Source organism: Achroia grisella, unplaced genomic scaffold, assembly GCF_030625045.1.
Source record: "Achroia grisella isolate CSIRO2021 unplaced genomic scaffold, CSIRO_AGI_Agris_v1 utg719, whole genome shotgun sequence".
NCBI classification, from domain to species: Eukaryota; Metazoa; Arthropoda; class Insecta; order Lepidoptera; family Pyralidae; genus Achroia; species Achroia grisella.
The window spans coordinates 537,911-565,822 of NW_026713002.1; the positions used below are offsets into that span (position 1 = coordinate 537,911).

Consider the following 27,912-nt stretch of genomic DNA (forward strand, 5'->3'; position numbering starts at 1 on the left):
ATAGATAAAATAACGGTGATTTTTGATGATTTCGGTGGTCTGTACCATAGACAAGTTTGTGTTCGCAGATCGGTACTATAGATTCCGTACCAGGTTCAACTTAAAGGTACCATAGACAAGTTGATTATGAATTTTGATGAATTTGGTGGTGTACTGGGTTGGCACATGGTCTTACTTTCAATGGTCGCGGGTTCGATTCTCGCATTATACAAATATTTGTTTATATTGGTCATGATGTTTCCTATATATTCTATTTTATCTAAAGACATTCTAGCCCACATTGTGTTCGCACTGGTACCATAGACTCGCTATCAAGTTCAATTTAATGGTACCATAGACCAAATAACGATGACTTGATGATCTCAGTGATCTAATGGGTGAGGACACTGGATAATAATGATGTAATGACACCCCTGAACAATTCACACAATGCCATCTAGTCCCATAATAACCAGAGCTTAAAGATACTAAACATAATAGAGTAAAAATCAGTTGAGTAACTAGCAGTCTATACTTGCTTTGATTACTAGCACTTTTACTTTTAACTAGCAACCCCCTCTCCTCCTATATATGTGTTGGGTGTTATACGAAAGTTTGTTCACAGGTAGTCCAGCTGACGGGGGAGACGGCGACCGATCACAAATTACTGAACAAAGGACAGATTATAATCACCACAGCTGAGAAATGGGATGTGCTCTCGCGCAGGTGAGTGTAGCAAATGCGCAAAAGTCACAACATTCTAGGGAAAATACATTTAGTTGCCATTGACTTCAATTTTTTACTGTCCACGCTATTTGTCTTTGGAACTCCTTGCCACTTTCTATTAGATCTACTCAATCACATTCCATTTTCAAAAATCTAGTCAAATCCCACTTTTTCTCTAATTAAAAAACTTTAATGTTTTGTTTCGTCATACATGTATTTTTTTTATATATTTTATTTATGTATGTGTATCTTATTTATATATATATTTTTTTTACCTAAATGTCGTTTGGCTAAAGTAAGTAATTCGTTTTATGGCAATTGCGTAAGGTTTTACAATAAAATACCAGAGTCTGTTATAAATCTGCCAGAAAAAAGATTTAAATGTCAAATAAAACAGTTCCTTTGCAAAAAAGCTTACTATAAAATTGAAGAATTCGTTAACGTTTTTCTATAATGTTTTTATAGAAAAACTTTAAATCCATAGCATTGACAATATTATCTGATTACACTAATAATGAGTGCGTAGCGATTTCTATGTTGATTATCGCATGCCTCTTACTTATTATACTGTAATTATTGATATAACAAAACATCTATTAAAAAGATCAACACACAAGTTTCTTGCTCATTCATCTTGTGATGAATCTCCATTCCGAATGAGTGGTAGAATCAAAATATGACTATTCAAAAGTGCTTGTAATGAGTTTATTTGAATAACGATTATTTCTATTTCTATATATATACGTTTAGTATTTGTATGTATATGTATTTAGTATTAATAATATTTAACTCTCTTTTTATAGTGCTCCACCTACCTTTCCATCACCCAATACTTCTATCTCCCCGGTTGTCTGTAAGAGATCGCTTTCAGTGATAAGGCCGCCTATCCATTATCTATATTCTGTTCGCATATTTTTCTTCTTTCTTTTTTGTAATTATTTGTTCTTTTTTTATCTACAATAACTAGTTTTTATTATTATTATTAAACACTTAGTTTCACCACTCTTTTCATTATATATTAGGGCCATCGCACACGCATATCGGCCCATAAGGTGCCAATTTGCAACATTCAACATCATGGTAGGGAGATAGAGGTAGTGCTGGATTTATATCTACTCGCCCCGGTTTCGCCCAGGTGTACATGTATTATACATATAAACCTTCCTCTAGAATCACTCTATCTATTAAAAACTGCTTCAAATTCCGTTGCATAGTTTTAAAGATTTAAGCATACATAGATACAGACAGACAGCAACAGCGACTCTGTTTTATACTATGTAATGATGAGTGTAGGTAATTATATTTCCGCTGCCCCATCTTTTAAAAAATAATAATTTTCTATTTGTAGTAAAGAAGGTTAAACTGCTGCTCTCATCAATCATTCACGCGATAATATACATAGGTTTCTATAGAAATGAGTTTCTATAGGGATTTATTTAAAGTATAAAAAACCATGAGAAAACAAGTGAACGTGTTTTACTTTTATCCTCTGAAATCGAGTGATCGTCCTCCCTCTGAAATCTGCCGCCCCTAGGACGCTGCCGCCCCTAGGAAGCTGCCGCCCCTAGGAAGCTGCCGCCCCTAGGACGCTGCCGCCCCCATGCCGCGGCCTATATGGCCTATTTATAAATCTAGGAGTGAAGAGGGTATGCAAAAATGCCTATCTACATTTTTAAACAATGTTTTTGACATAATTTCATGTATAATTACAGATGGAAAGTGCGCAAAAGTGTTCAAAGTGTGTCACTATTCATAGTCGACGCGTTACAACTGCTCGGCGGAGAAGAGGGGCCAGTATTAGAAGTGGTCTGTTCCCGGATGAGGTACATCGCCTCACAGATAGGTCAGTGGAGTAACAATATTCACGGGATCTTACCATGTTATATTTATTGAGTTCCCGATATTTCGGTAGTATTTCAACCGCCATGATCACGAGTAAACTGAAGAGCAGCGGGTAGATGGTAAATGAAATGTTTTATGAGCAGACATATGCGTCTACTTTCACACGTCTTCGTTTGTTGCTACTATTGGAACTCGTAATTCATCTCGGCAAACTATACTCGATTGTGACACGAGAATTTTATATATATAAGATATATTATATATAAAATTCTCGAGTCACAATGTTAGTTATTATACGGCTCGAAACGGCTTGCTTTTTATGAAATTTTATATGCATATTAAGTAGGTTTGAGACTCGGATATTATCTATTTTTCATACTCCTAAGTTATAAGGGTTGTCCACACCGCAATTTTGTATTGAAATTTTTTGAATATTTTTTTACTTTATTATGTGGCATTAAAAATACATACAACCCTACATTTTCTTTTTTTAACCTACTATAGTGGTAAACAAGCATACAGCTCATCTGATGGTTACCGTAACCTATGGACGCCTGAAACACCAGGGGTGTCACGTGCGCGTTGCCGTCCCTTAAGAAATCTTAATATTTTTACTCTTTTTGAAAAACCCCATGCTGTAGTCTATATCTACATTTTCACCCTTCTATACCCAACCCCTATTTTTTAATAGCCATTTAAATTTATATGGCAAAACAACGTTGTATGTATGCAGGTCGTCCGATCCGCATGGTGGCTCTGTCCCTGCCGCTGGCGGACGCGCGTGACGTGGCGCAGTGGCTCGGCTGCAGCGCCAACGCCACCTTCAACTTCCACCCCAGCGTCAGGCCGCTGCCGTTAGAGCTGCACATACAGGTACACCTCACGACGACATATACCATACTACGCCGCATTACGCCACACTGTGCCATATTACGCCACAGTACGCCATACCACATCATACTCCGCTATACTGCGCCACTTTACACCACACTACTCTACTCTATATCACACTACACCACGCTATAATACATTACGCCACACTACGCTACATTACGCCACATTCTCACTACTGCTTAAGTAAAGTTGACGACAGTAGTCTGAGGTAGAAAATAATATCTTGTATCAGATTTAATGCAATTTTTTTAATTAATAACATTTACAGTGCACATATATTGTATTTAACTCTCTAATTCTTAGCTCAGGACCGTACTGTTTATGGTCCTTCGAGCCGGATGTGAACCAATGAACTCAGAAGAATTTAAATACAATATATGTGGAGGATGACTTTATATGATTAAATGTATATAGAACAGAGAATGAAATAAATATAAGTATTCGTAGTCGTTCTCGGTGGCGAGATGTTAAGTGTAAGTTCGATGATATTCATTCTCAAGCTGCGCCTTGTAATATTACTTGGTAACTTCAGTTGTGCGAGCTGACGATGTTTTTGTTATTATTTTCTCTGTTCACAATGAAGAGTTTATTATGGTACTAGCTATGCCCATGGTTTTAAAAGCGCTCCACCTTGATGTTTTTAGTTAGCAGGAGTGTCACAGTCTCACAGTATCCGCTTACCTACCCCGTGGGGAGAGTGGGGGAGGGGGATGAGGGGGCACGAGGGATTTTCTCAAAGTAAAGAAATGAATGTGTGGATACGTTTACCAGGGCTTCAATATTTATATATATATATATTTACCTAAATGTCGTTTGGCTACAGTTAGTAATTCGTTTTATGGTAATTGCGTAAGGTTTTACAATAAAATACCAGAGTCTGTTATAAATCAGCCAGAAAAAAGATTTAAATGTCAAATAAAACAGTTCCTTTGCAGAAAAGCTTACTATAAAATTGAAGAATTTGTTAACGATAATAATGTTTTTATAGAAAAATTTTAAATCCATAGCTCTGACAATATTATCTGATTACAGTAATAATGAGTGCGTAGCGATTTCTATAAGAGTGGGGGAGGGGGATGAGGGGGCACGAGGGATTTTCTCAAAGTAAAGAAATGAAAGTATGGATACGTTTACCAGGGCTTCAACATATCTCACGCGGGGTCGCGGCTGGCGGCCATGACGAAGCCGATCTTTGAAAGTAGAGAAATGAATGTGTGGATACGTTTACCAGGGCTTCAACATATCTCACGCGGGGTCGCGGCTGGCGGCCATGACGAAGCCGATCTTTGAAAGTAGAGAAATGAAAGTGTGGATACGTTTACCAGGGCTTCAACATATCTCACGCGGGGTCGCGGCTGGCGGCCATGACGAAGCCGATCTTTGAAAGTAGAGAAATGAAAGTGTGGATACGTTTACCAGGGCTTCAACATATCTCACGCGGGGTCGCGGCTGGCGGCCATGACGAAGCCGATCTTTGAAAGTAGAGAAATGTATGTGTGGATACGTTTACCAGGGCTTCAACATATCTCACGCGGGGTCGCGGCTGGCGGCCATGACGAAGCCGATCTTTGAAAGTAGAGAAATGTATGTGTGGATACGTTTACCAGGGCTTCAACATATCTCACGCGGGGTCGCGGCTGGCGGCCATGACGAAGCCGATCTTTGAAAGTAGAGAAATGTATGTGTGGATACGTTTACCAGGGCTTCAACATATCTCACGCGGGGTCGCGGCTGGCGGCCATGACGAAGCCGATCTTTGAAAGTAGAGAAATGTATGTGTGGATACGTTTACCAGGGCTTCAACATATCTCACGCGGGGTCGCGGCTGGCGGCCATGACGAAGCCGATCTACGCGGCGCTGGAGCGCGCGGCGGGCGCGCGGCCGGCGGCGGTGTTCGTGCCGTCGCGGCGCCACGCGCGCCTGCTGGCCGCCGACCTCCTCGCGCTCGCCGCCGCCCACGGCCGCCCCACCAGGTTCCTGCACGCGCGCCCAGACCTCGTGCAGCCCTTCCTCAAGCGGATACACGACAAGGTTTGTCAGTCCCGGTCTTTGCTCCACTCGGCGCCGTCTAGACACCTGATAATTTGTAAATACATTACATAATATACCTAGAAAACACCCAGTTAGAGATTTAAGTAATATTAATTCACTCCGTGCAAACTAGATGGCGCCACATGTAAGTGTAAATGGCGCTATTAAGATAGGCTAACAAGATATTTTTAGTTTTATTGACTTATTGTATAATAATTTCAACTGGAACCCTCAGTAGCAGCTTTTTTTACCTCACGGTACCTATTTGTTCACTGGTCTTCTTCGAGCCGAACATGTTAACTAAGTTCAAGGTTATACCAATATACAAACAATCATACTCATAAGCACAAATGTTTCTACTTTGCGAGCAATCGAACCCATGACCATCGGAATTAAAGCAATGTGCTACACCGTGATAAACACAAAACATCTATACAGGTCGCAATGTTACAGGTCTTAGTACTTGACAATAATCCAAACCCCCCAATACACTGAGACCACCGAGACTGAAGGTCGACGAGGCTTGTTAATGATGGGGATATGATAAAAAAAAACGAATGTATACTAGGACATATAATAGAAGTGAAACTCTAACGAATAAGTTCCCTCACAACGCAACTTTAAAACCGCCTCTTCGCCGTCACCAGCCATTCACGAGACGGTAAAGCTTTTTCATGACCGAGAAATCCTAATACTACATACATACTAAGTACCTTGCTTAGTATGTCCTTTCCGACACATCCTGTATAATGTGTGGTCATATGCTGACTTTTCTCACACAACGCAACTCCGCCGCCATCTTCTATGACAAAGTAAAGCTTTTTCGTGATCAAAAATCTTAATCCGTCTATATAGAAATGTTTGTGACTGTTCCTTGTGGTTTAGCATAACTCTTTCTGACTCAATTTGTATAACATGCGGTCAGATGCTGACTCTTTTTCTCAATACACAACTCTCAATCAGTCTCTCCGTCACCACAAACCCTTCATGAGACGGTAAACCTTTTTCATGATCGAAAATTCCTAATACGTGGTGTATTCTTACTAGATTATATAGAAGTTTCACTTCGAAAATTGTAGAAAAACTGGTCGTTATGGTTTAACATTCCTTTTCTGACTCAACCTGTATACACCCTGTACGTATGTCTTACCATGCCCCCGCGACTCACCGTGTACATGGTGCGGCCAGATGCTGAAGGAGACGCTGGCGGCGGGCGTGGCGTACCTGCACTCGGGCGTGGAGCCCGGCGACCGGCGCGTGGTGCAGCAGCTGCTGGAGTCGGGCGCCGTGCAGCTGTGCGTGCTGGCCGCCGAGCTCGCCTGGGGGTTCGCGGCCCACGTGCACACCGTCGTCGTGGCCGACACCCACACGTGAGTACCGCCCTCATACTGTGGCTGGTGCAGCAGCTGCTGGAGTCGGGCGCCGTGCAGCTGTGCGTGCTGGCCGCCGAGCTCGCCTGGGGGTTCGCGGCCCACGTGCACACCGTCGTCGTGGCCGACACCCACACGTGAGTACCGCCCTCATACTGTGGCTGGTGCAGCAGCTGCTGGAGTCGGGCGCCGTGCAGCTGTGCGTGCTGGCCGCCGAGCTCGCCTGGGGGTTCGCGGCCCACGTGCACACCGTCGTCGTGGCCGACACCCACACGTGAGTACCGCCCTCATACTGTGGCTGGTGCAGCAGCTGGAGTCGGGCGCCGTGCAGCTGTGCGTGCTGGCCGCCGAGCTCGCCTGGGGGTTCGCGGCCCACGTGCACACCGTCGTCGTGGCCGACACCCACACGTGAGTACCGCCCTCATACTACTAGATTCCGCCTAAGTAATAATAATACATATAGATATGTGTCACAACTGGTTATAAAAACCCGTTAGCTACCGTTATTTAACCAAAGCTGCCGATAGAGTGCAGTAATTAACGGTTAGTTATCAGACGAGAACAGCTAGTTTGTCATAAAATTATTTGTGTTGTATTAATATAAATAATGTGTATTAAAGACGAAAATTTATAAATATATATGTATAACCTGTATATGTACCTGTATGTGTATGATACCTCGCAGGTACAACGGCAAGATGCATTCCTACGAGCAGTACCCGATCACGACGGTGCTGCAGATGCTGGGACGAGCGTGCCGCCCCCTCGAGGACGACCACTCGGTGGCGGTGCTCATGTGCGTCGCACACCACAAGACCTTCTTCACCAAGCTGCTCAACGACTGTCTACCACTCGAGGTGACCACCCATATCTTGAAATTGATTACCGATTTATTGACATGTGTATAAAGTTATTTGAAAATATTATCATTCATTATTCACATTTAAAAAACTATATAAGAATTATCTATGTACTATTTAACTTATAAATCTTATAGCAAGTTGTTGTATACATATATATGTTTAATGTTTATTAATGTTATTTTAAGTTAATTAGTTGTAATTCGGTTTAATTATTATCATTAATATTTTTAAATAATGCTCTCTCTCTCTCCCTTTTATATATATATTGTTTTCCTCGTTTTGGTGCCACTGAAAACCAGCTGTATGTTAACATAGGACATACATTAAAGTTGAATGGAGCCATTTCAGTGCATATATGGATGTAAAAAATGATTATTTTATGTTTATTTTTAATTATCTACACGGTAAATTAAGTTTATATGTTATATTTGAACTTTTTTTTTTCGTTTGTTATTTATAATGTATGATTGTATTGTATTTTTTACATTGCACTGAATAATATATTTTTCTTTCTTTCTTTTCAAATATCCAACAATTATTATTAAAAAAATAAATAATAAATGAATGTATGTATAAACTGAATCACATCTTCACCAGAGTCACCTGGACCATAGACTACACGACCACATGAACGCGGAAATCGTAACGAAGACCATAGAGAACAAGCAAGACGCCGTCGACTATCTGACATGGACGTTCTTGTACCGGCGGCTCACGCAGAATCCAAATTACTACAATCTCCAAGGAGTCACGCACAGGTACAAATATTTACGCAGCGGTCTAGTGGTTAAGCCTCTTCGTTTCCAATGGTCGCGGGTTGAGTTCTGCAAATGATGCAAACATTTGTATTCCTGAGTCCATATATTTATATATGACCCAAAAAAATCAGTGCTTGTTGGTAGTTTGTATTCACACATTTCGACTTGTAAATGTAAACTTACAAGGATTATTTAAAAGAGCAACACACAAGTTTCTTGCTCGTTCTTCTTGTGATGAGACAGCTTACCGAACGAGCGGTAGATAAAAAAAAATTATGACTATTCAAAAGTGCTTAAGTTAAGTTTATTTGAATAAATGATTTTCTATTCTATTCCGATTGTTGAAATTACTCTGGTGTTTTCACTACTCATCTGATGGGAAACGGTTACCGTAGCCTATGAACGCCTGAAACACTAGGGGTGTCACGTACGCGTTACCGACCCTTAAGAAACCTTAATATACCCTTCTTTTATTCAGATTGTTTATATTGCTCTGCTTATTTTTCACCAACCCATCTGATGGTATATGGTTACCGTAGCCTATGAACGTTTGAAACACTAGGGGTGTCACGTACGCGTTACCGACCCTTAAGAAACCTTAATATACCCTTCTTTTATTCAGATTGTTTATATTGCTCTGCTTATTTTTCACCAGCCCATCTGATGGTATATGGTTACCGTAGCCTATGAACGCCTGAAACACTAGGGGTGTCACGTACGCGTTACCGACCCTTAAGAAACCTTAATATACCCTTCTTTTATTCAGATTGTTTATATTGCTCTGCTTATTTTTCACCAGCCCATCTGATGGTATATGGTTACCGTAGCCTATGGACGCCTGAAACACCAGGGGTGTCACGTATGCGTTGCCGAGCCTTCAGAAACCTTAATATACCCGTCTAAAACCCCACAATGTAGAGTCTAGAGATTCATCTCTCTCCCTCGTCCTGATTATAGTTGATCACTAAGCACTGTGCAATTTTAGTATTTGTGCAATAAAGTTTTAATAAATAAATTTTTGACCGCGAAACTGCAGGCTTACACCGATGCCGTACTCCCTAAGGTTTCTATAACTTTTTTACTACATAGAACCCACTTAACCATACGGCCCATCGGTTATCGTAGCCTATAGACGTCTGAAACACCAGGGATGTAACGTGAGCGTTGCCGACCTAAATCTAAATATTGTGGTTATGTTCATTCAAGTAATCGTTTAGTGATTAATAAGCTTTGCTCAGTTAATCATATTTACTGAGCAAAGCCTTTGACTCACTAATGACGAGCGTGCATGGCAATAGTTGTTCATGCACTGGATTTTATTTTATGTTAGACATAGACACCTATATACATATACCTACATAAATAAACTGGCTTTTAAAAAAAAAGTAAATCAATTGAGTTTCTTGCCAGTTCTTCTCAATTGGATCTATATACTGAACTGGGCGGTAAGGAAAAAATTATAATATACAAATATTTACGTTCATAAGCGGCTAAAATGTCCTACATTAATAAAGGATTTTTGAATTTTATGTTGCAGACATTTGTCGGATCACCTATCTGAGCTGGTGGAGACGACCCTCACAGATCTGGAGCAGTCCAAGTGCATCGCCATCGAGGATGACATGGACGTGCAGCCTCTCAACTTGGGCATGATCGCTTCCTACTACTACATCAATTATACTACCATAGGTACATAATTATACCCCAAAATAAAATTAAAAAATGTACAGATTCATTTTTTAATTTTAATTATTGTAAACATGTAGTATGTAAACTCAGCTCGTATTCTTTACTTTTTTTTTAATATGAGCTGAGTTTCTTGTCAGTTTTTATCATCTCGAAATTAATAAGGGGCCGTTCAAATATTACGTAAGCAAAGCTCTTACCCCCTCCCCCTATGCTTACGTAAACATTTTTCAATTAATGTATTGTTTTTTAGCAAAGACAATGTGAGGGTTGCCATTTGTGAAAAAAAAGTTATAAATTACCGATGACGTAATCATCATCTAGACTCTTCTACCCCCCATGTCATCCATAGTGCTTGCGTAATACTTGAACGGCCCCTATTATTAAATTAATGAATTCTACCCAGGGGCGGATCGTGTATTTGTGGAGCCCTGGGCTAAAACTGAGGGGCCTACCTAATTATATTACTCAACTAAAAAAAAAACACCGACCAAAAACAAGCGACACCGACCCCGTTCCGTTCTATAGACGCGCATATCCATGGGTTGATTAATCGCAGGGTTGTCAACCTTATGATAGTTTTTTAGTATTATACATTTCTTAATCTAAATATCACCTATTATTTACAGTGGGGGCTGGGGGCCCTTTGTTTCCATGGGGCCCTGAGCTGCAGCCCATAAAGCCCGTAGGTAGATCCGCCCCTGATACTACCAGTACCTGATACCATGTTACTACTTACCAATTTTATTAATGTTAAGTTTCTCAGAAGAAAATTCTCGCTCAAAAACACCACTACACGTTCTATGTGGTTGTAGCCCACTTATATATAAACGAAATATCTCTGGAAAGTATACACTCTATCCTGAGGAGATAAAAACCATCGCTCCTAAAAATATCCTTCAATTCTTGTCCCTGAGGGGTCTAGGTAGCGAACTTTGAAAAGGGCGAGCACAATATATGTATGTAGGTCGCACTGCTACAGGTCTTAACACCTGATAATAGCCCAAAACTCTCAATTAAAACAAAAACAATCAAATCTGATAAAAGACAAAGGGAAAAGAAAAAAAATATTAACGAAATATAATCTATTACAGAGTTATTCAGTTTGTCGCTGACCAACAAGACGAAGATCCGCGGTCTGCTGGAGATCATATCCTCGGCAGCGGAGTACTCGGACCTCTGCATCAGGCATCGGGAGGAGAACATCATCAAGGCACTCGCTGGCAAGTAAGTACACAATTCTGAATAAGTATTTTTTATAACAAAAACCAGAAGTGTAGCGTGTCTTGACGGGGCTTCGTATAAAAATTGTGGGGGGGGGGGCTTTATAAAGGATAAAGATTTCTGCCTTATTACCCATAGCGAGGCCCAGGGTCTTTGTGAAAAACATTTTTTTTTCGCCACTGCATCATAATTATCTGTCACTTTTTCCAAAATTTTTACAAACAATTCAAATTAAATATGCTAATGCGTCTTTTGTTTTTGTGATTTGTGAAATTGCACGTTGGGCACGCACGCTCGTCCCGTGGCCCGGGAGCCCCGTATGACACGACGGTAGCTACGCTCCTGATAGTAACACAGTCACGATATTCTGCCTAATTTTGAATTTAAAAAAGAATCTGTATTATTGTAAACATGTACTAGCTGATTTTAAAATAATAAGAGCTGAGTTTTTTTAACCTAACATGCCGTATGTACGAGGAGTGCCTGTAAACTGAAAATTGTCTTTCAGAATACCACACAAGCCGACGGCTCCCTCTGGCGGCAGCGTAAAGTACAACGAGCCGCACGTGAAAGCTCACGTGTTGCTTCAAGCGCATTTGTCTCGGATGCAACTGCCTGCGGAACTGCAGGCAGACACCGCTGCCGTACTCACCAAGGTTTCTTTTATTACTTTACTAGCTACCAACCCCGGCTTCGCACGCGTGTACATGTATTATATATATAAAATTTCCTCTTGAATCACGCTATTAAAAAAAACAGCATCAAAATCCGTTGCGTAGTTTTAAAGATTTAAGCATATATAGGTACAGACAGCGACAGCGACTTTATTTTATACTATGTAATAATGATAATGATGATACTACAATGGTGAGAAACAAGCATACGGCTCATCTGATGGTAAATGGTCACCGTAGCCTATGGACACCTGAGACACCAGGGGTGTTACGTACACGTTACCGACCCTTAAACTCACCAAGGTACCGGCAGATATATTACTAGCTGTACCCGCGACTTCGTCCCCGTGGAATAGTTACCTTGTATTGCATTATAAATTATTTAGGCTAAAAATTTTTTTTATTATTACGCAATTAAAAGTAGCCTATGTTCTTTCTCAGGGTCGGTATTTCGACCCTGAGAAAGGTATACGGTCTGTATATATGGTGTGTGTGTACCAAACCGGTTAAACAGATAAATATAATGTTTAACAAATCATATCTATTAAATATTTATTACATTAAAAGTCTGCGTGTATTGCAATCTCCCAAATTTGAATTTAAAAATGAATCTGTATTATTGTAAACTTGTACATTTGTTTGAAAAGAATCCGAGCTGAGTTTCTTGTCAGTTCTTCTCATTTCGAAATCATTCCGAACTGACCGTAAATTTGTCATCATAAGAGTCTGCAATAGACCTACATGAATAAAGATATTTTGAATTTGTGCATTTGTGCAGGCGATCCGGCTGATCCAGGCGTGTGTAGACGTGGTCTCCAGCAGCGGGTGGCTGTCGCCGGCGGTGGCGGCCATGGAGCTGGCCCAGATGGTGACGCAAGCCATGTGGGCCAAGGACTCGTACCTGCGACAGTTGCCGCACTTCACCACCGAACTAGTGCAGCGCTGCGCAGATAAGGTCACACACAATACTTGTATATGTTGAAGTGAAAGTTGTATGATGGCCTCGCTGATCTTGTCGTTTAGCATGCAGATTTACTTATAATGGTCGCGGGTTCATGAAGTGAAGAACTTCTACGTCTTCGCTGGTCTAATGGTATAGCACGCCGCTTTACTTCCGATATCTGCGACCATAGACTATTAGACAATACTAATCAGAGACGAATTTATATTCATAGATAGAGTATGACAGACGATATAGTTGCTTTCTCGTTCTACGTAAATGATGACTAGAATATACTAACCACGTTTTAAAAAAAATAAAAATAGAGTATTACACTTAGGGTATAAAAATTAGTTATAAACCTATTCTCAGACCTACTGAATGTATATATCAAAAATTTCATCAAAATCGGTCAAGCCGTTTCGGAGGAGTATAAACAGGAAACCTGTGACACGAGAATTTTATATATTAGAAGGTAACGACTGTTTGTAGCCAAAATAAAGAGGTAAAAAAAGAAACATCTATGACAGGCCTCGGTCGGAACTCGGTCTAGCGGTTTAGAATGACGCTTTACTCCCGATGGTCATGAAGTGAACGGGGATCGAAATTACAACGGCTTGAGCCGAGGTTCGAACTAGTGGTGCCCTCAGACAAAAGTCATATCCGTCAGGCAGGAGTTGCACTCGCCCCCTAATGTCCGGTGAAGCTGTAAAGGCCAGCTGGGCCAACAGCATTAAAGTAGTCCGGATAAAAAAAAGCTTGAGCCGTCTGAGGTTCGAACCCTAGCGGTGCCCTCGGACTAAGTCTAAGGACGTTCAGGAGTTGGCCTTCAGCCGTTCCATAATTCCTTCTGCAAGTTTGGATTGCCATTTGCACTCACCCCGCTGAAGTCCTATCGTCCGGTGAAACTGTAAAGACCAGCTGCGGCCAACAGCATTAGAGTAGTCCGAAACAAAAGTTTATAATATTAATAAGATGTGTTTGATGGTATTAGAACGTGGAGACGGTGTTCGACGTGATGGAATTGGAAGACAACGCTAGAGCCAAGCTGCTGCAGCTGTCACCCACGGAAATGGCGGATGTTGCTCGCTTCTGTAACCGATACCCCAACGTGGAGCTCACCTACGAGGTCAGTATATGGGTGTTTTGTATAATTGCACTTAAGAAAGTTAAATAGTAGGTTTTAAGAATAAATCATTGAAGCAGTAAGTAAATATTTATACTCGTGTAATAAACGCCGAACATTGTCAGAGACAATTTATATTATTACTAGCTGTTCTCGCATGAAATTTATAGTCTATATGTTATTCTGATGTATAAGCTATATTACTGTAAAATTTCATCAAAATCCGTTCGGTACTTTTTGCGTGAACTTTCGCGTTTATAATATTAGTAAGATATATTAGTTAATAATGTATTTGTAATATCAGCCATTAACAGCCTGAAATAAATAAATAAAATATATTAAAAATATCTCTCAATACAGGTAAAGAACGAACGGCGACTCAGCGCCGGCAAGCCAATAGTAGTTGAGGTGTCTCTGGAGAGAGAAGACGATATCGTGGGGCCGGTTATTGCGCCGTTCTTCCCTCAGGTAATTCTTTCTTCTAAACTACTATTACCAAGAGGAATAATTGTATAAACGAAAAAAATTATTCACTGGTTTAAATTGCTAATTTTGTTTTGTTTATGCTGGCGAGGCACCAGTGGAGGTTGATAAGAGGAGCATAAGGTCAGGTCAGTTAGTCCACCGTGGTCAATTCACCAAGAATTTATCAGGATGGTTTCCAGGGGGAACCGCGTGAAGGTCAATCTGACATGGTACATTGTTAGCAACGAGGAGTTAACAACAGTCCACATTACTAACAATCCTTCTTATTAAATTATATAGGGCTGGGGGGCATTATTAAATTAATATTAATTTTAATATTGAATTATATATTATTTTAAATTTCAAAGAATTACCAATATTACATTTGTAATATTGGTAATTAAAGGGTAGTTTTTTATTGAACTAAAAAAAAGAATTTTGAAACCATTCTACGCCAAAAAACCGTTTTAAGGTTCTTGTAATATATATATATATATATGTTGGGAAAAAAAAGGGAAACTAAGGACCAACCTGCTTCGTGTCGTCCCCGCGTGCAGGTCTTATTATACGCGTAGCCGTTTCACTTTAAAACGCACAACACTACGATGAGTTTCACTGGATGATGTACTAAACAGATGATTGCGCGGAGATCGCGGCTGATGGTTTCGTTAACGTTGATTTGCGGAGAATATACTGATTTGCGTGTGCTCGACGCGACGGACAACGAATCTCTCTCTTTCTCTCTCTCATTTGGTGGATAAAAATAATAGGATTTATAGTAACATTTACAAGTTCTAGAAATGTCAGATTTATATCAACCAATATATTTGTTCTTTGTTTAAAAATTTTTAATGTATTATAATATGGGTAATTTATATTGTTTAATTTATTGAAAAGAATGTATTTTAAATACACCATTGCACGCCACAAAAACTTGATTGATTGTTTTAATTTTCATTACACAGAAACGAGAAGAAGGATGGTGGGTCGTCATCGGGGATCCCAAATCGAATACGCTACTCTCCATCAAGCGTGTGTCTCTGGCCCGCACGGCCAAAGTGAGACTGGACTTCGTGTGTGGCAGCCCCGGCCGTCACACATACACGCTGTACTTCATGTCGGACGCGTATTTAGGAGCCGACCAGGAGTACAAGTTCAATGTAGAAGTGGGTGACGCTCACTCAGAGTCGAGCGAGTCGGAGTGAATTGTTTATATTGATAATAAAGATTGATTCAAATTATTTTTCGTTTTATTTTTAAGATTTTTATGTAACTGGAATAACACAGAATAGAAATGAAATCCAAATGAGTTGAGAAAATCAGAGTAAATTGTGTATATCTCTCACTTATTTTTACTTTCGACTTTCACCTTCTTAAAGATAGTAATAAAGCACTTAAGGATTTCCTTATCATGACCGCTCGTGGAATTTGAACTTATTTTTACTAAAACATGTTTCTAAATGACACCTTTTATAACATAAACATACAAAGGAAATCCCAGTCAAAATCGGTCCAACCGTTTCAGAGGTAATCAAGAACAAACTTAAAAATATAAAGAAAAATTTAAATGACCTACATAAATTCATATGCATTTACTGAAAAGCTGTTAATTTGAATTTACAAATATACTTGTCAGTTTTATTTATTTGTAAGTATAGATAAAACTGTTAAAGTAAGTATATGAGAAATCACAACAATAGACATTTAGAGTAAGTTAGAAAGAAAAATTATACGGATGATTAAACTTTATTAATAAGACAATTAACAAACATATTTATTCTACTGACAACTAAGTATAGTCTCCATAATGGATACAAATTATCACATATGTACTAAAAAAACAATGTATTGATCGATATTGAAAATATTTGACAGCCAGTGATGCCAACTGAACATTTACGAAAAGTATGCAGACATGGCTGTATAGGAGCAGTTCCAGGTCCTTTGAATGATAAAACAGAACCAAAAAAAGTATTACGATGCGTTCTAGATTAATCATAATTGACAGATAAAATACGTAATATATATTGAGTGGAGTAATTTACAATCTTACACTACATTTTGTACAATTCCTACTTGAAAATCTATAAATGATTACAATTTATATATTAACTATTGCAGTATCAGACTGCCATTTTGATGAAATCGAAATATCGATCTAAAGATGTTGGCATGGTATATAAGTACGACCAAAATGCGCGGGAAAATTTGTACTGAATTTAAAAATATAGTTATGGCTGTATGGCACAGAGTACTGTTTACAAGTCTACGCCAAGGAGTTTCTTGTCGAAGATGAACTCTCCGAGAGAGGCGTGGCGATCCATCATCTTCTTGAGTGTTGAAGCCTTGCCGGCCAGGTCGCGTTGTCCCTTGTATTGCTCTTCCAAGAAATCACCAGTCAGGTAGTCGACAAGCTGTAAAAATGTAAATATTGAGGTTATAACATCATGACCTAGACGTTTATTAACCTGAATTACGGCCAAGAGGTCCTGAATTCAAATATGAATCTCATACCGTCATTGCCTAGTCATTTAGTAGTCTGTACTACGCGCAAGAGGTCGTGAGTTCAAATATGAATCAAATCAAAATAAACTTTGTCAGTTTATATATTTGAATAATACTCTGGTGAAGGAAACATGAACATCAAATGAAAAATTAACCGTATGTGAAGCTAATACATCAGAATAACATATAGGCTATAAGTTTCAGGTGGGTGAAACCTCGGGTACAGCTAGTATATAATATGTATAGATATAAAACTTACGTGGTAATCATTGAAGTTGGGGTCGCTCTCGCACTCCGAGATCACTGTGCGGATGCTCTTTGTGACGTCACTCTCCATTTTGACGGCGTGCTCGAGTGCCTCAACACCGGTGCCCCAGGATTTGCGTTCTGGGGGCTGTCAATAGAATAGATTAGAATAAGAATAGAAAATCATTTATTAAAATAAACTTAATCTAAGCACTATTTGAATAGTCATAACATTTTTTTTAATCTGCCGCTCATTCGGAGAGCTGTCATACATAAATTCTTCATTATTTCATTATCATCCATAAAAAAACATACCCTGATCTGAATGAGCGATGTGACATCAGAAGTAAGTTCTCCCCTCATGAGCAGGTATTCGATCAGCTTCATTGCATGCTCTCGCTCCTCGCTACCAGCTTCGAAGAACAGCTTTGCGAATCCCGGACGATTGATCTAAATATAAGAAATATTTATTTATATCATTATTATTTATTAAAAGTGTGTGCGCAATAAAATTAAGACGGTCGCGGGTTCGATTCCTCGCACGGTGCAATAATTTATATTCATGAGTATGATTGTATCGGTCTGGGTGTTATTATATGTATATTATGTATGTACTTACAAAAAAACTAAGTGTTTAGATCAGTTGTACCCATAACACAAGCTCTGCTTATCGTAGGACTAGATGGTGCTGTGTTAATTGTCCAGGATTATTTATTTTATTATTTATCTATGTATCTATTTATATAAAAAAGTACGTACAGTGTCCTTAGAGAAGTGGGCACCCATAGCCAAGTACTGTAGCGAGGCGGCCACCTCCATTTGTATCTGTCGGCGCATGCTGTCGCGGCAAGGTCGCTGCATTGTGATCCATTCCTTTGGGATATTGACTGGGTTCACGGTACCTGTGTAGAGAATTATAGAGAAATTAGAATGATCACTATTGTAACTCTAGTAGGTGCTTAATGGTTTAAAATTATTTTGTTTAATTCCGCTACAATTAGCATGTGTAATATCCACCGCCGTCTTAAACTAAGCTGGGGCCCTTGGGCACACAAGAATACGGGGCCCTTTTGGAAAATAAAAAAAAGCTCATTAGGTATAAGGACAATAACATTACTGATTTGTGAAAAAATTGTAGTGTGCTCGAGAAAAATCTTTTGAGAATAAATATGTGAGAAAAATTGTCAGTCCTTCGGGGGGCCCCGGAGAATGGGGGCCCTGGGCACGGGCCCCGTGTGCCCTTAAGGTAAAGACGGTATTGGTGAGATCACAAATATTCAGTACGGAAACTTGACCTTCTCTAATGGCAATTAATGTTGATATGTGTGCATGGTAGTTTTATTTATAAAACACAGGCCTATTTAACCAACCGGGTATCAATCATGTCCTCCGAGATTACGCAAACGCCTACCAATGCACTGTACAATCAGAATATATAACATTGTAATTGTTTTACAATGAATTTCCAGTTTGAACTGGGTGGAACTGCCCGCCAAAAGATGTTCTCAATTTGAAATTTAAATGCTTTCTGACCCGTGTTTGTCTTTGTTATTCTATTGAGCAAGTAATCACTAAGTTTTTATTCAACAGCTTCGTATCAAATTTCAATTTAAAATATTTTTGACTGTACTCCTAATTAATTATATTTATTTCCGCCTCGGTCCCATAATGATATCACAACGGTTGGTTCTAGAATGTTCTAACTTCTAAGTACATTTTTAAAATGAATTTTATTATCATATTGCTGAATAAGTTATCAATATATCTAAGTATAGCATTACAGTTTATCGTTTTTGCTTGTCTCGACTTCTGCTACTTTGATAAACATGTTGCTTGTTATCTTTTATAAATTATAATTAATTGCATATCAAATTAATTACGGACTTAATTGTCATCATAACAAACCATATAATACCTAGCTTATGGGCACGGGTCATTATTTCTTTTTCGAATGGAAAACTGTCTAATAACCAACCTGATAGTGACAGACATAACTTAAAATAAATATGTACAAATATAAAAAAAAATACAAAATCCCAAATAAAAAAAACATTAAAAATTAATCCCCAAGTATTGCACAAATCCTTAAGTTAGGTTAAGTTTAATTTTATTGTATTTCTTTCTTCTTTCTTTCTATAAGTATACCGGCCCTAAGAGGCTTATAATCATGCTACCCGAGGGTTGTTGCTTTTGGGTTCGATGCCCGGAAAAGAGCTTTCCCAGCCTTCACACCCCTAGGGAGGTACGCATGACCAGTGTCAGTCAATACTTTAATAATGTCTGAGTATCCTGCCCGTACTTATTCTGTAATTTAACCGTCCTTCAAACCCAAAAACTCACAAAGCTACCAAGAAATAGCTAAAACAGAAAGGTAATCGACCTTGTCACAATGCCTACGTCAATATAAGTATACACTCTTTATAATACAGCCAGACAGCTGGGTATTATGGTTTTATTCCTAGTTTTCCTGCTTTTGTATTTGTTGGGTTTTTCTAATCATTTGCTAAGCCCAGGATGGCTAAAAACAAAGATGACAAATCGTATCTTACTACGATAACAGTTAGAGGAAATGTCATCGAGTTGGAAAGGTTTACGTCGCCATAGATTGATTAGCCACGGTGAGGTCATTGTCTGTTTTTCCCACAGAGTAATAATACTTAGGAGTGGATCACCCTTATGAGAACTAACTGAATATTTAATCCAGTACCTGTAATGGTAGTAAAAAAAAACCTTGTATTAAGACTTTCGATCAATATAGTATAATACCTATTCAGAACAGAATAAATAATATCCATTAGTGTTTAAAATTTTATAAGTAGTCTGTAGTTTTAAATTTGGCGCCAAATTTATAAGTAACTGGAATACAAGAAACGCCTAAGAACGAGAACAAAGAAAACCTTACTTATTCTGTAACCATTCATATTATCTTTATTTCTTTGTAATAAGGAATTGAATTGGCGCCAATTTTATATGGCGTATAAAGAAATTTATTCTTTGTTTACAAATGATTTTCCTCATCTGTTTACCATTTATTGTTTTCTTAGTAATTAATATAACGACGTACCTAATGATGTACTTCTTTGATATATTTTATTTAACAAACTATTTAGCTAAATTATTGGTATTCCGGAAAAAACGCCGACATTTTGGCAAAGATACTGGAACGGTCAAGTTTATAGTAGAGTCCCCAGCCGTCTGGATATGTTTAGAACTTTTGTACATAGGTCTATTCATCAACTGAATTCTAAAATGGAATTATTCTCGGTAGAAAATATCATTTTTGTATATATACATTCTAAATGTTATTTGTATTACAATTTATATATATATATTTACATTCTCATACATTATTTTTAAGCTTAGAGCGGTTCGCTGAAAATGTACCTTATGATTACGATCTTATATAATTGTGCATGGGTTTTTAATTATGATATAATAGTATCTTGTTCTTTATGTAAACTACTAAGATTTAGAGTCGATTCTTTATAGTAACAGAATAACAATGAGTAACAAAGCCAGTCGTTTATCGTGTAACGTATAGTTTTTAGTGTATTGCTAATGATTATAATTAATGTGGTAGATACCTACTCTACACAACTGTTGTTATTGGTCCAATATCTTGGACCTACACGTAGAATGTATACAGTATCTATACATAAACATTACCTACCTATTAAATTAGTCATAATTAATAGCACATGCCGCTTACACGTGACGTGTCTATTAACAAAAGTAGACTGAAAATATTGCAATTAAATAAATTTGCCTAACTTATTCTAACTAATATTAATAAAGGTTAAAAAATAAAGATGTTTAGTTTAGCATCAATGGCCCATTTGTTATAACTAATATTAATAAAGGTAAAAAAAAATAAAGATGTTTAGTTTAGCATCAATGGCCCATTTGTTATAACTAATATTAATAAAGGTAAAAAAAATAAAGATGTTTAGTTTAGGATCAATGGCCCATTTGTTAGTTTTTTTTTTTTCTAATCTATTGTTAATAAGTGTTTTTTCTTTGACAAGAGGACCTAGAGGCTGTAGTGAGGTTTTGTTTTTTTTTGGCATGAGGCTAGTGTTGCCTATTATGGCACTAAACAACAGGAAACGAGACGGGATAATGGAAAAATAACGGCTTAAATTTTTTAATATACTCTGAATCAGTGATCAATGTTATTATGGGAAATAAAAGAAACAGGATATTTAAATTATAGGATGAGCTAATAGGCATACAATTGATGAAGGAAAAATAATTTCTATTGAGATGAGTGACTCCATAAATGAAGAACAATCGTAAGAGGAGCAGGAAAACACACTGTGATTTAGATCACCCAAGTCAGTAAGGTTCTTAACTACGACTACTACAGTTACAGTCGTTACAAATTGTTAGACCTCTGTCTAACAAGTACACTCACACAATGTTGTATCATAGACAAATTTTTTTTTTTTCATAAATGTTTTCAGAATGTTGCTAGAGAACAGCGCATTCTGATGAATAGAGATGCAGTTTTTTTTTTCAAATCATGGCAGAGATCTGTTGAAACGCGGCCGCCCCATCAACATCCTAAAACCTTTATCATACTGTACGCGGAGGGCGTTATATAGTATAACGCTTGTGTGTTGGCCCACAGAGCAGCCGTGTAAAAAGTAAAATAATTACCAGCTGACCGCGCCACTTCGCCACTACTTGACATTCATCATTATATTTCGCCCAATCAACATAATATCTTTTTTAATTATAGCCTATGTTATTGTGATGTATAAGCTAAAACTTCCTGTAAACCCACATTAAAATTCAGCAGTAAACATCCATACATACTTACACAACTATCACATTTATACTATTAGTAAAATTAAATTGGGTTTTGTATGTAATTGGCGCTACATTGTATGTAATAACGGGGCCAGGCCACTTGCAGCGGGCAGATAACATTATATATTTATAGTACAGATTAATAATTCATATGATAGTTAACTCAAAACAATATGATAATGGCGCTGCAAACTGTGTAAATACACAGTTTGCAGTTAAGTTATTAATATATCATAACTTTCACTTATCATTGGGTGGACAATTTTATTTTGGACTATTGTTGATGGAGATATTCAGTGGATTATATACAGCATTATTCTCGATCTGATTCAGTTGCACGTTACATATCAACTGTTACTTACTAACATTACTTATTTTAAATGTGATGGATTAGATTTTTATTTCTAAAATCAATGTGCCTAATAATTGTCAAGTGCTAAGACCTGTAACACTGCCACTTGTATAGATCTATTGTGCTCGCCCTTATTCAAAGTTCACTACCTAGATCCGTGAGGGACAAGAACTGAAGGATATTCTTAGGACCATGTCTCCTCAGGATGAGTGTATACTCTCCAAAGGAGATACTTCGTTTATGCATGAGTGGGCGGGCTACAACCACATAGGATGTGTAGTGGCGTTTCCTCTTCTGCTTGGCAGAATCTGCAGATTGATGTTAAGCTAAGCAGCTATTTACGTAGTCTATATATAAAAAATCATCTAAGTCCTTTAGTTAAAAGTAGCCCTGTCTCACCCATTTGTGCCCCCAAACAACTAATTGTGCAAGCTGTTTTTGGGTTGAAGGGTGAGACAAAGCAATAAAGGATAAGATGCATATTTTCTTACAGTTATTCTTTCTTGTTTTCTTGAAGGACGCTAGACTGAGTTACCCATAGAGCAGATTTTTATTTATATTTTAAAATACAAGTATGTATTCATAAAGTCTCTATCTACAATTACTTAAAAAAAATGCTGTTACGGTTCTTGGTTCTTGTGTTTTAAATCTCAAGGACTATTAGTAATGTAAGAATATAGTAATTTAGTATCAAATATAAACTGTTATTTTTAATTATCAATATAATTGAGTAACTAATGTGATCTATATCGATGTTTGACTTTTGCAATAAATGTTGTAAAATTAATATTTATAGTATATATTATTTGTAAAAACAGTATTTAGTATGAATTACAATATTATATTTTCAGATTTATTATTTAATGTACATATTTATAAAACTTTATAAACATTGTATATTAATTTCAGTTGTTAAACTAAATGAGTTGTTTAACGACTCAATGGATGTCTATAAACAGAACGCCACTCCTCAGAAAGAGGAAGTTGATTTTGAAATGTGAAGTATTCTGAAAAATAAATCCTTGAACACAAACGAAGTTTCATTTTGAAGATCTTTAACTCCAACAGTTGAGCCATGTTGTCATATATTTAATATTGTATTGTATTATATTCATTACAATTAAATACTAATTACTTGAAAATAAAAATATTTTTTTAACCGGCTCTGGGTTCTTACGATTTAAATCCTGGCAAAGTGTTAAGTAAAAGTAATGTTGCCATATGTGTATAGTATTATATCTATTTATACATACTTAAGTACATACTTGTAGTAAACACTTGAAACGTACAATGACACTGTATGTAGATCTTTAAAATAGATTTTGTAACATTGTCTATTTGTTCTTTATCTCGTTTCAAGAGGGCGATATCGACACATTATAAACCACGTACACGTTATCTGACACAGGTCACAGACAAAAGAATTGACGTTGATTAGATTGGAAATCGATTTTACAGGCAAATGAAATGTTACTAAGGGCAATAAGTAATAATAATATCCTAACACAAGGCTCAACGCATTATCTAGTCCTAGAAACTAAGCTCAACTTATACTAGTAACTAAACAACCGACAGAAGTTGCTACTTAATACTATTTTTTAATACAATTTTTTATCAATTTAGAAAAGAGACTGATCTCTGCAATATTCACTGTCAGCTCGATTGACCACGCGGTCTCCATGGAAACCACCATCTTTTATTTCTAGTGAGTTCGTCTCAATAACTGATAACAGATATATCAGATCATATAATAAACAAAAGCGCCCTGCAAGCGTTTGCCATTCGTGCAGGAAGGCCATTCCATTTCATCATCTGCTTCTTCCTTATCCCATTTATTTGGGGTCGGCGTAACTCCCTTTCTTATCATATCATTCCATTATCACCTATTAAAAGCCCCTGATTGCAATACCCAAACACATTTTTTAATATATTCGTTCGTTTAATCGTGAAATTGTAACAAAGAGAGATATACATTTTTTTACATTTATAATATTTGTATGGATAGAACGGATGTTAAAATAAAACTACATTTAAAAAAAAAAGTGGTTACCCTATACTATCTAACCACCATTTTTTAAGTAGAACGAGAAAGCAAGTCGTCTATCATTCTCTATCTACGAATATGAGTCCGTCTCTGATTATTACTAACAGTCTATGTTGATTGTCTATAATATCAGCCCTGTCCTAATTTAATTAATTGAATAAAATTAAAAATATATAATAATTAATTAATAAAATTTTCACAAAGATTGGCGAATGCACTTTGCGCCAAGCCATAATAATAAAAAAAAACAGTCTATGTTACTCTATATTTTCTGAGCATACTTTAAAACAATGTATTTGTATAATACGCATTAATTAGGGAATTTATCGTCTTGTCCCTGAAACTTATTTACGTATTTCTATTTGCTGCCAAAAAAGAAAGTTCTTATACTTAGTATGCCTAGATATTTTGTTATTGCACTTGGCCAGCTACCAATAAACTTACGTCTTTATCTACGTAGATATGGTAACAGATATCAATGTAGCGTTCGATATTCAAATATTGCCTGTCATTTTTGTTGTTGTTTTAAAAATCGAGCGAAGAGTGAGTACAATACTTACTCTATACTTTGGAGGGCACAGACCAAATGAAGTAGATAGAAACACAACGATATGAAATTACTTAGAAAACTACTATCGCCAATACGCACATATAAATAATACTAACTGCACCCGCGACATCGTCTGCGTGGAATTTAACTTGATTTTGTAGCCAAGTTACTACTTATTACATCAGCTACCTGCTAATAAAAGTCCCGTCAAAATCGGTCCCGTCATTTTAGAGATTAGCCGGAACTGACGGACTGACAAAAATTGTAAAAAATGTTATTTTGGTGTATGTACCGTATTTATATTTATATGCATGTAGTAAAAAAAACGGTTATTTAAATATTACAAACAGACTCCAATTTTATTTATATGTATAGATAATAATAATGTAGCCTTTTTTGTTTAATAGTTAGATATATTTTGATGTTTACAAGATGTCTCGCAACTCGGCGTGCCTTTTGGAATAAGCCTCTAGAATACATAGCCTATAGAACTGCAGTAAGTTCTATACTAGAATGTGTATCTAAAGCTGCACTAGCAGGCTCCTACCAGGGTTTTTTTTTAGGAAGATAATGGAATGGTGGACCCGCCTGCGCTAACGGTTTACGCTGGCGGGGCACCAGTGGAGGATGATAAGATGAGCATGAGGTCAGGTCAGTTAGCCCATCGTGACAAATTCACCAAGAATTTATCACGATGGTTTCCAGGGAGAACCGCGTGAAGGTCTACCTGACATGGTATATTTCTAGTAATAGGATTATTAGTCCACATTACTAACTCCCCCCCCCCCCCCTATTGTCAGATGTTTGTATCCTACCAGGTTTGTGTGGGCAGGGAGAGAAACACGAGCGGTGAAGGTGAGTGTTTACATTCGGCAAGAAGCCCTTTAAACCTACACCGGGATAAAAAGTCCCAGGAATTGGGAAAAGTTTCCCTCTCTGCCACACGATGGACTCAGCACCCGCACGGTGTATCTATTTAATGTTAAGGAGTTCGTTTCCGAACGATATATGTTATATTTTTCTTATTTAGATAATTAACAAACACTTGTATAATATTTGTATAAGATATATATAAAATTTTCTGAATAAAAAATTACGTGTCACGTTGTTTGACCGCAATGGACTCCTAAACTACTGAACCGATTGCAAATTTTATTCGCATTGTGTGTAATTTGATACAACTTGAAAGATAGGATAGCTTACATCTCAGTTTATAGTCGCAATATTATTTTATTCAAGAACCTGAAGACCTGGCCACGCGTGGCCGGGTCTGCTAGTATCATTATATTATTATTATTTATACATGAATCTCTGTTTTCCCAATGGTTGGTCCGCCATTTGCAGCTTTATTTATGTATTTGTGCATTAAAGTTTTAATAAATAAATAAAATTATAAGAGGGCGGAATTTGTTCTAAAGAAAGTAAACTCTGGAGAAATGAATACTTCGATAATGTAACCCAACATGTGACAAAAATAAAAAAAAAACGCTTACGCTACGAAAATAATTAACATTAGAGAAAAGTGATGTAGGTACTATAAGTGTAATGTAATGTGAATATTAGTGAAAAACCACTTAATAATATAGATATAGTCTATAGGGACGCCGGACCCATAGAGGTTTTGTGTACTAAAAATACATTTGTGATGAAACTACTTGATAAATGAATATCTAGAAGAATTTAAAATAAAACTAATACAAAACTACACACTATAGTTTTATAGTGAACAACACAACGAAAGTTATGTTAAAATTTATATTTTTTTATATTTTCATTAACTGATAAATGTGGAAAAAAAATGTTTTCCAAATCAGTTAGTTAATAAAAAATATTCTCACATCGTATAAATGTCATATTTACTGTTGTATTTTGATTATAATCTGTAAATGGCGCCTTTAAGAATACAAGCCCACGATATCAAGGGCAATCTAATTAAATAATTCAATAAAATATCATTGCATTGAATTCTGTATCTATTAACTCCCTTCTTTATTTCAATTGAAGTTAGCCACAATTCTAAATGTAAGAGCCCCGTCTTTATGTTCTTTGTGATAAATTGGAAGTATCTACTAACAATGGAGGACAGTCATTTAGAAACAATAATTATGTTATTATATTATAGTATACTCATATTAGTATTCTATTACAAATGAATATAATCATATTGAAAATTTTAATGGTAGGAACCAAAATAATGTAGGTATGATAACGCAGTTTTACCTACTCAGTCAATGGAATAAAATTTCTCTTATTTTGAGGTTAGAATTAATTAAGCTTATAACATGAACGTAACTATAATAAAGAAATGGTAAGAATGTACATCGAATTAATTTATACATTTTAAAAATATTTACGACCACAGGTACATAGCTTTATTTTTTATTTTTTATAAAATAGGGTAACTGTTCCAATTTAGAGCCTCAATCCAAAACCAAAAATGTTTTTTTAAGTATATAACTGCGGAGAATATTTAAATTAAGAATATACTCACATTGTGTGGCGAATGCTGGGGCGCATACAGCCAGGAGTCCAAGAACTGCTACCAGGATAGCCTTCATCTTTTACTCTACAATTAAATCACAGATACTTTGACGAAGTAGGTATGCAATAATAAATATTCGATGTAGTTGAGAGTACACGCTAAAGTCAAGCCTTTACACACACTGGTGCAGAAGGCGACTCAAAATATGACAATAAGCAACAAAGACTATCTATTCGCCTCGATGGCTCAGTTTAAACGAAAATAATGAACTACGCAACGATAACAAAACCATGTCGTGTTGACAAGTCATTTCACGGAATGACATGAGCGAGCGGGATGGAA

The 27,912-nt window shown here is 37.1% G+C and overlaps 2 protein-coding genes across 2 annotated transcripts in view; one reads left to right on the top strand and one right to left on the bottom strand.

Moving 5' to 3' along the window:
• Positions 1-15,820, top strand: part of LOC131850291 (U5 small nuclear ribonucleoprotein 200 kDa helicase) — a 53,171-nt gene extending 37,351 nt beyond the window's left edge. Inside the window, exons 28-41 of the mRNA XM_059200501.1 lie at positions 605-705; positions 2,418-2,548; positions 3,281-3,420; positions 5,237-5,473; positions 6,662-6,843; positions 7,529-7,700; positions 8,304-8,464; positions 10,002-10,153; positions 11,245-11,377; positions 11,883-12,030; positions 12,827-13,003; positions 13,983-14,117; positions 14,475-14,582; positions 15,545-15,820. Coding sequence (XP_059056484.1) covers positions 605-705; positions 2,418-2,548; positions 3,281-3,420; positions 5,237-5,473; positions 6,662-6,843; positions 7,529-7,700; positions 8,304-8,464; positions 10,002-10,153; positions 11,245-11,377; positions 11,883-12,030; positions 12,827-13,003; positions 13,983-14,117; positions 14,475-14,582; positions 15,545-15,784 — 2,217 coding nt within the window. The 3' untranslated portion in view covers positions 15,785-15,820. The remainder of the gene's footprint in view (positions 1-604; positions 706-2,417; positions 2,549-3,280; positions 3,421-5,236; positions 5,474-6,661; positions 6,844-7,528; positions 7,701-8,303; positions 8,465-10,001; positions 10,154-11,244; positions 11,378-11,882; positions 12,031-12,826; positions 13,004-13,982; positions 14,118-14,474; positions 14,583-15,544) is intronic.
• Positions 15,821-16,520: 700 nt separating this feature from the next.
• LOC131850287 (ferritin heavy chain) lies at positions 16,521-27,896 on the bottom strand. The gene is made up of 5 exons (XM_059200496.1): positions 27,580-27,896; positions 18,090-18,232; positions 17,646-17,780; positions 17,344-17,478; positions 16,521-16,993 (listed from the first exon to the last, which is right to left on the bottom strand). The coding sequence occupies exons 1-5, from the start codon at positions 27,644-27,646 to the stop codon at positions 16,838-16,840; spliced, it is 636 nt and encodes a 211-aa protein (XP_059056479.1). The 5' UTR covers positions 27,647-27,896; the 3' UTR covers positions 16,521-16,837.
• Positions 27,897-27,912: the final 16 nt, after the last annotated feature.

What these genes read in the sequence shown, in the direction of transcription:
- LOC131850287 (XM_059200496.1), bottom strand. Translation starts at nt 27,646, where the DNA reads ATGAAGGCTATCCTGGTAGCAGTTCTTGGACTCCTGGCTGTATGCGCC. An exon ending in CCCACTTCTCTAAGGACACT is followed by an intron (nt 17,781 to 18,089) that starts GTACGTACTTTT and finishes TCTTATATTTAG; the next exon opens with ATCAATCGTCCGGGATTCGC. An exon ending in CCAACTTCAATGATTACCAC is followed by an intron (nt 16,994 to 17,343) that starts GTAAGTTTTATA and finishes ACATTTTTACAG; the next exon opens with CTTGTCGACTACCTGACTGG.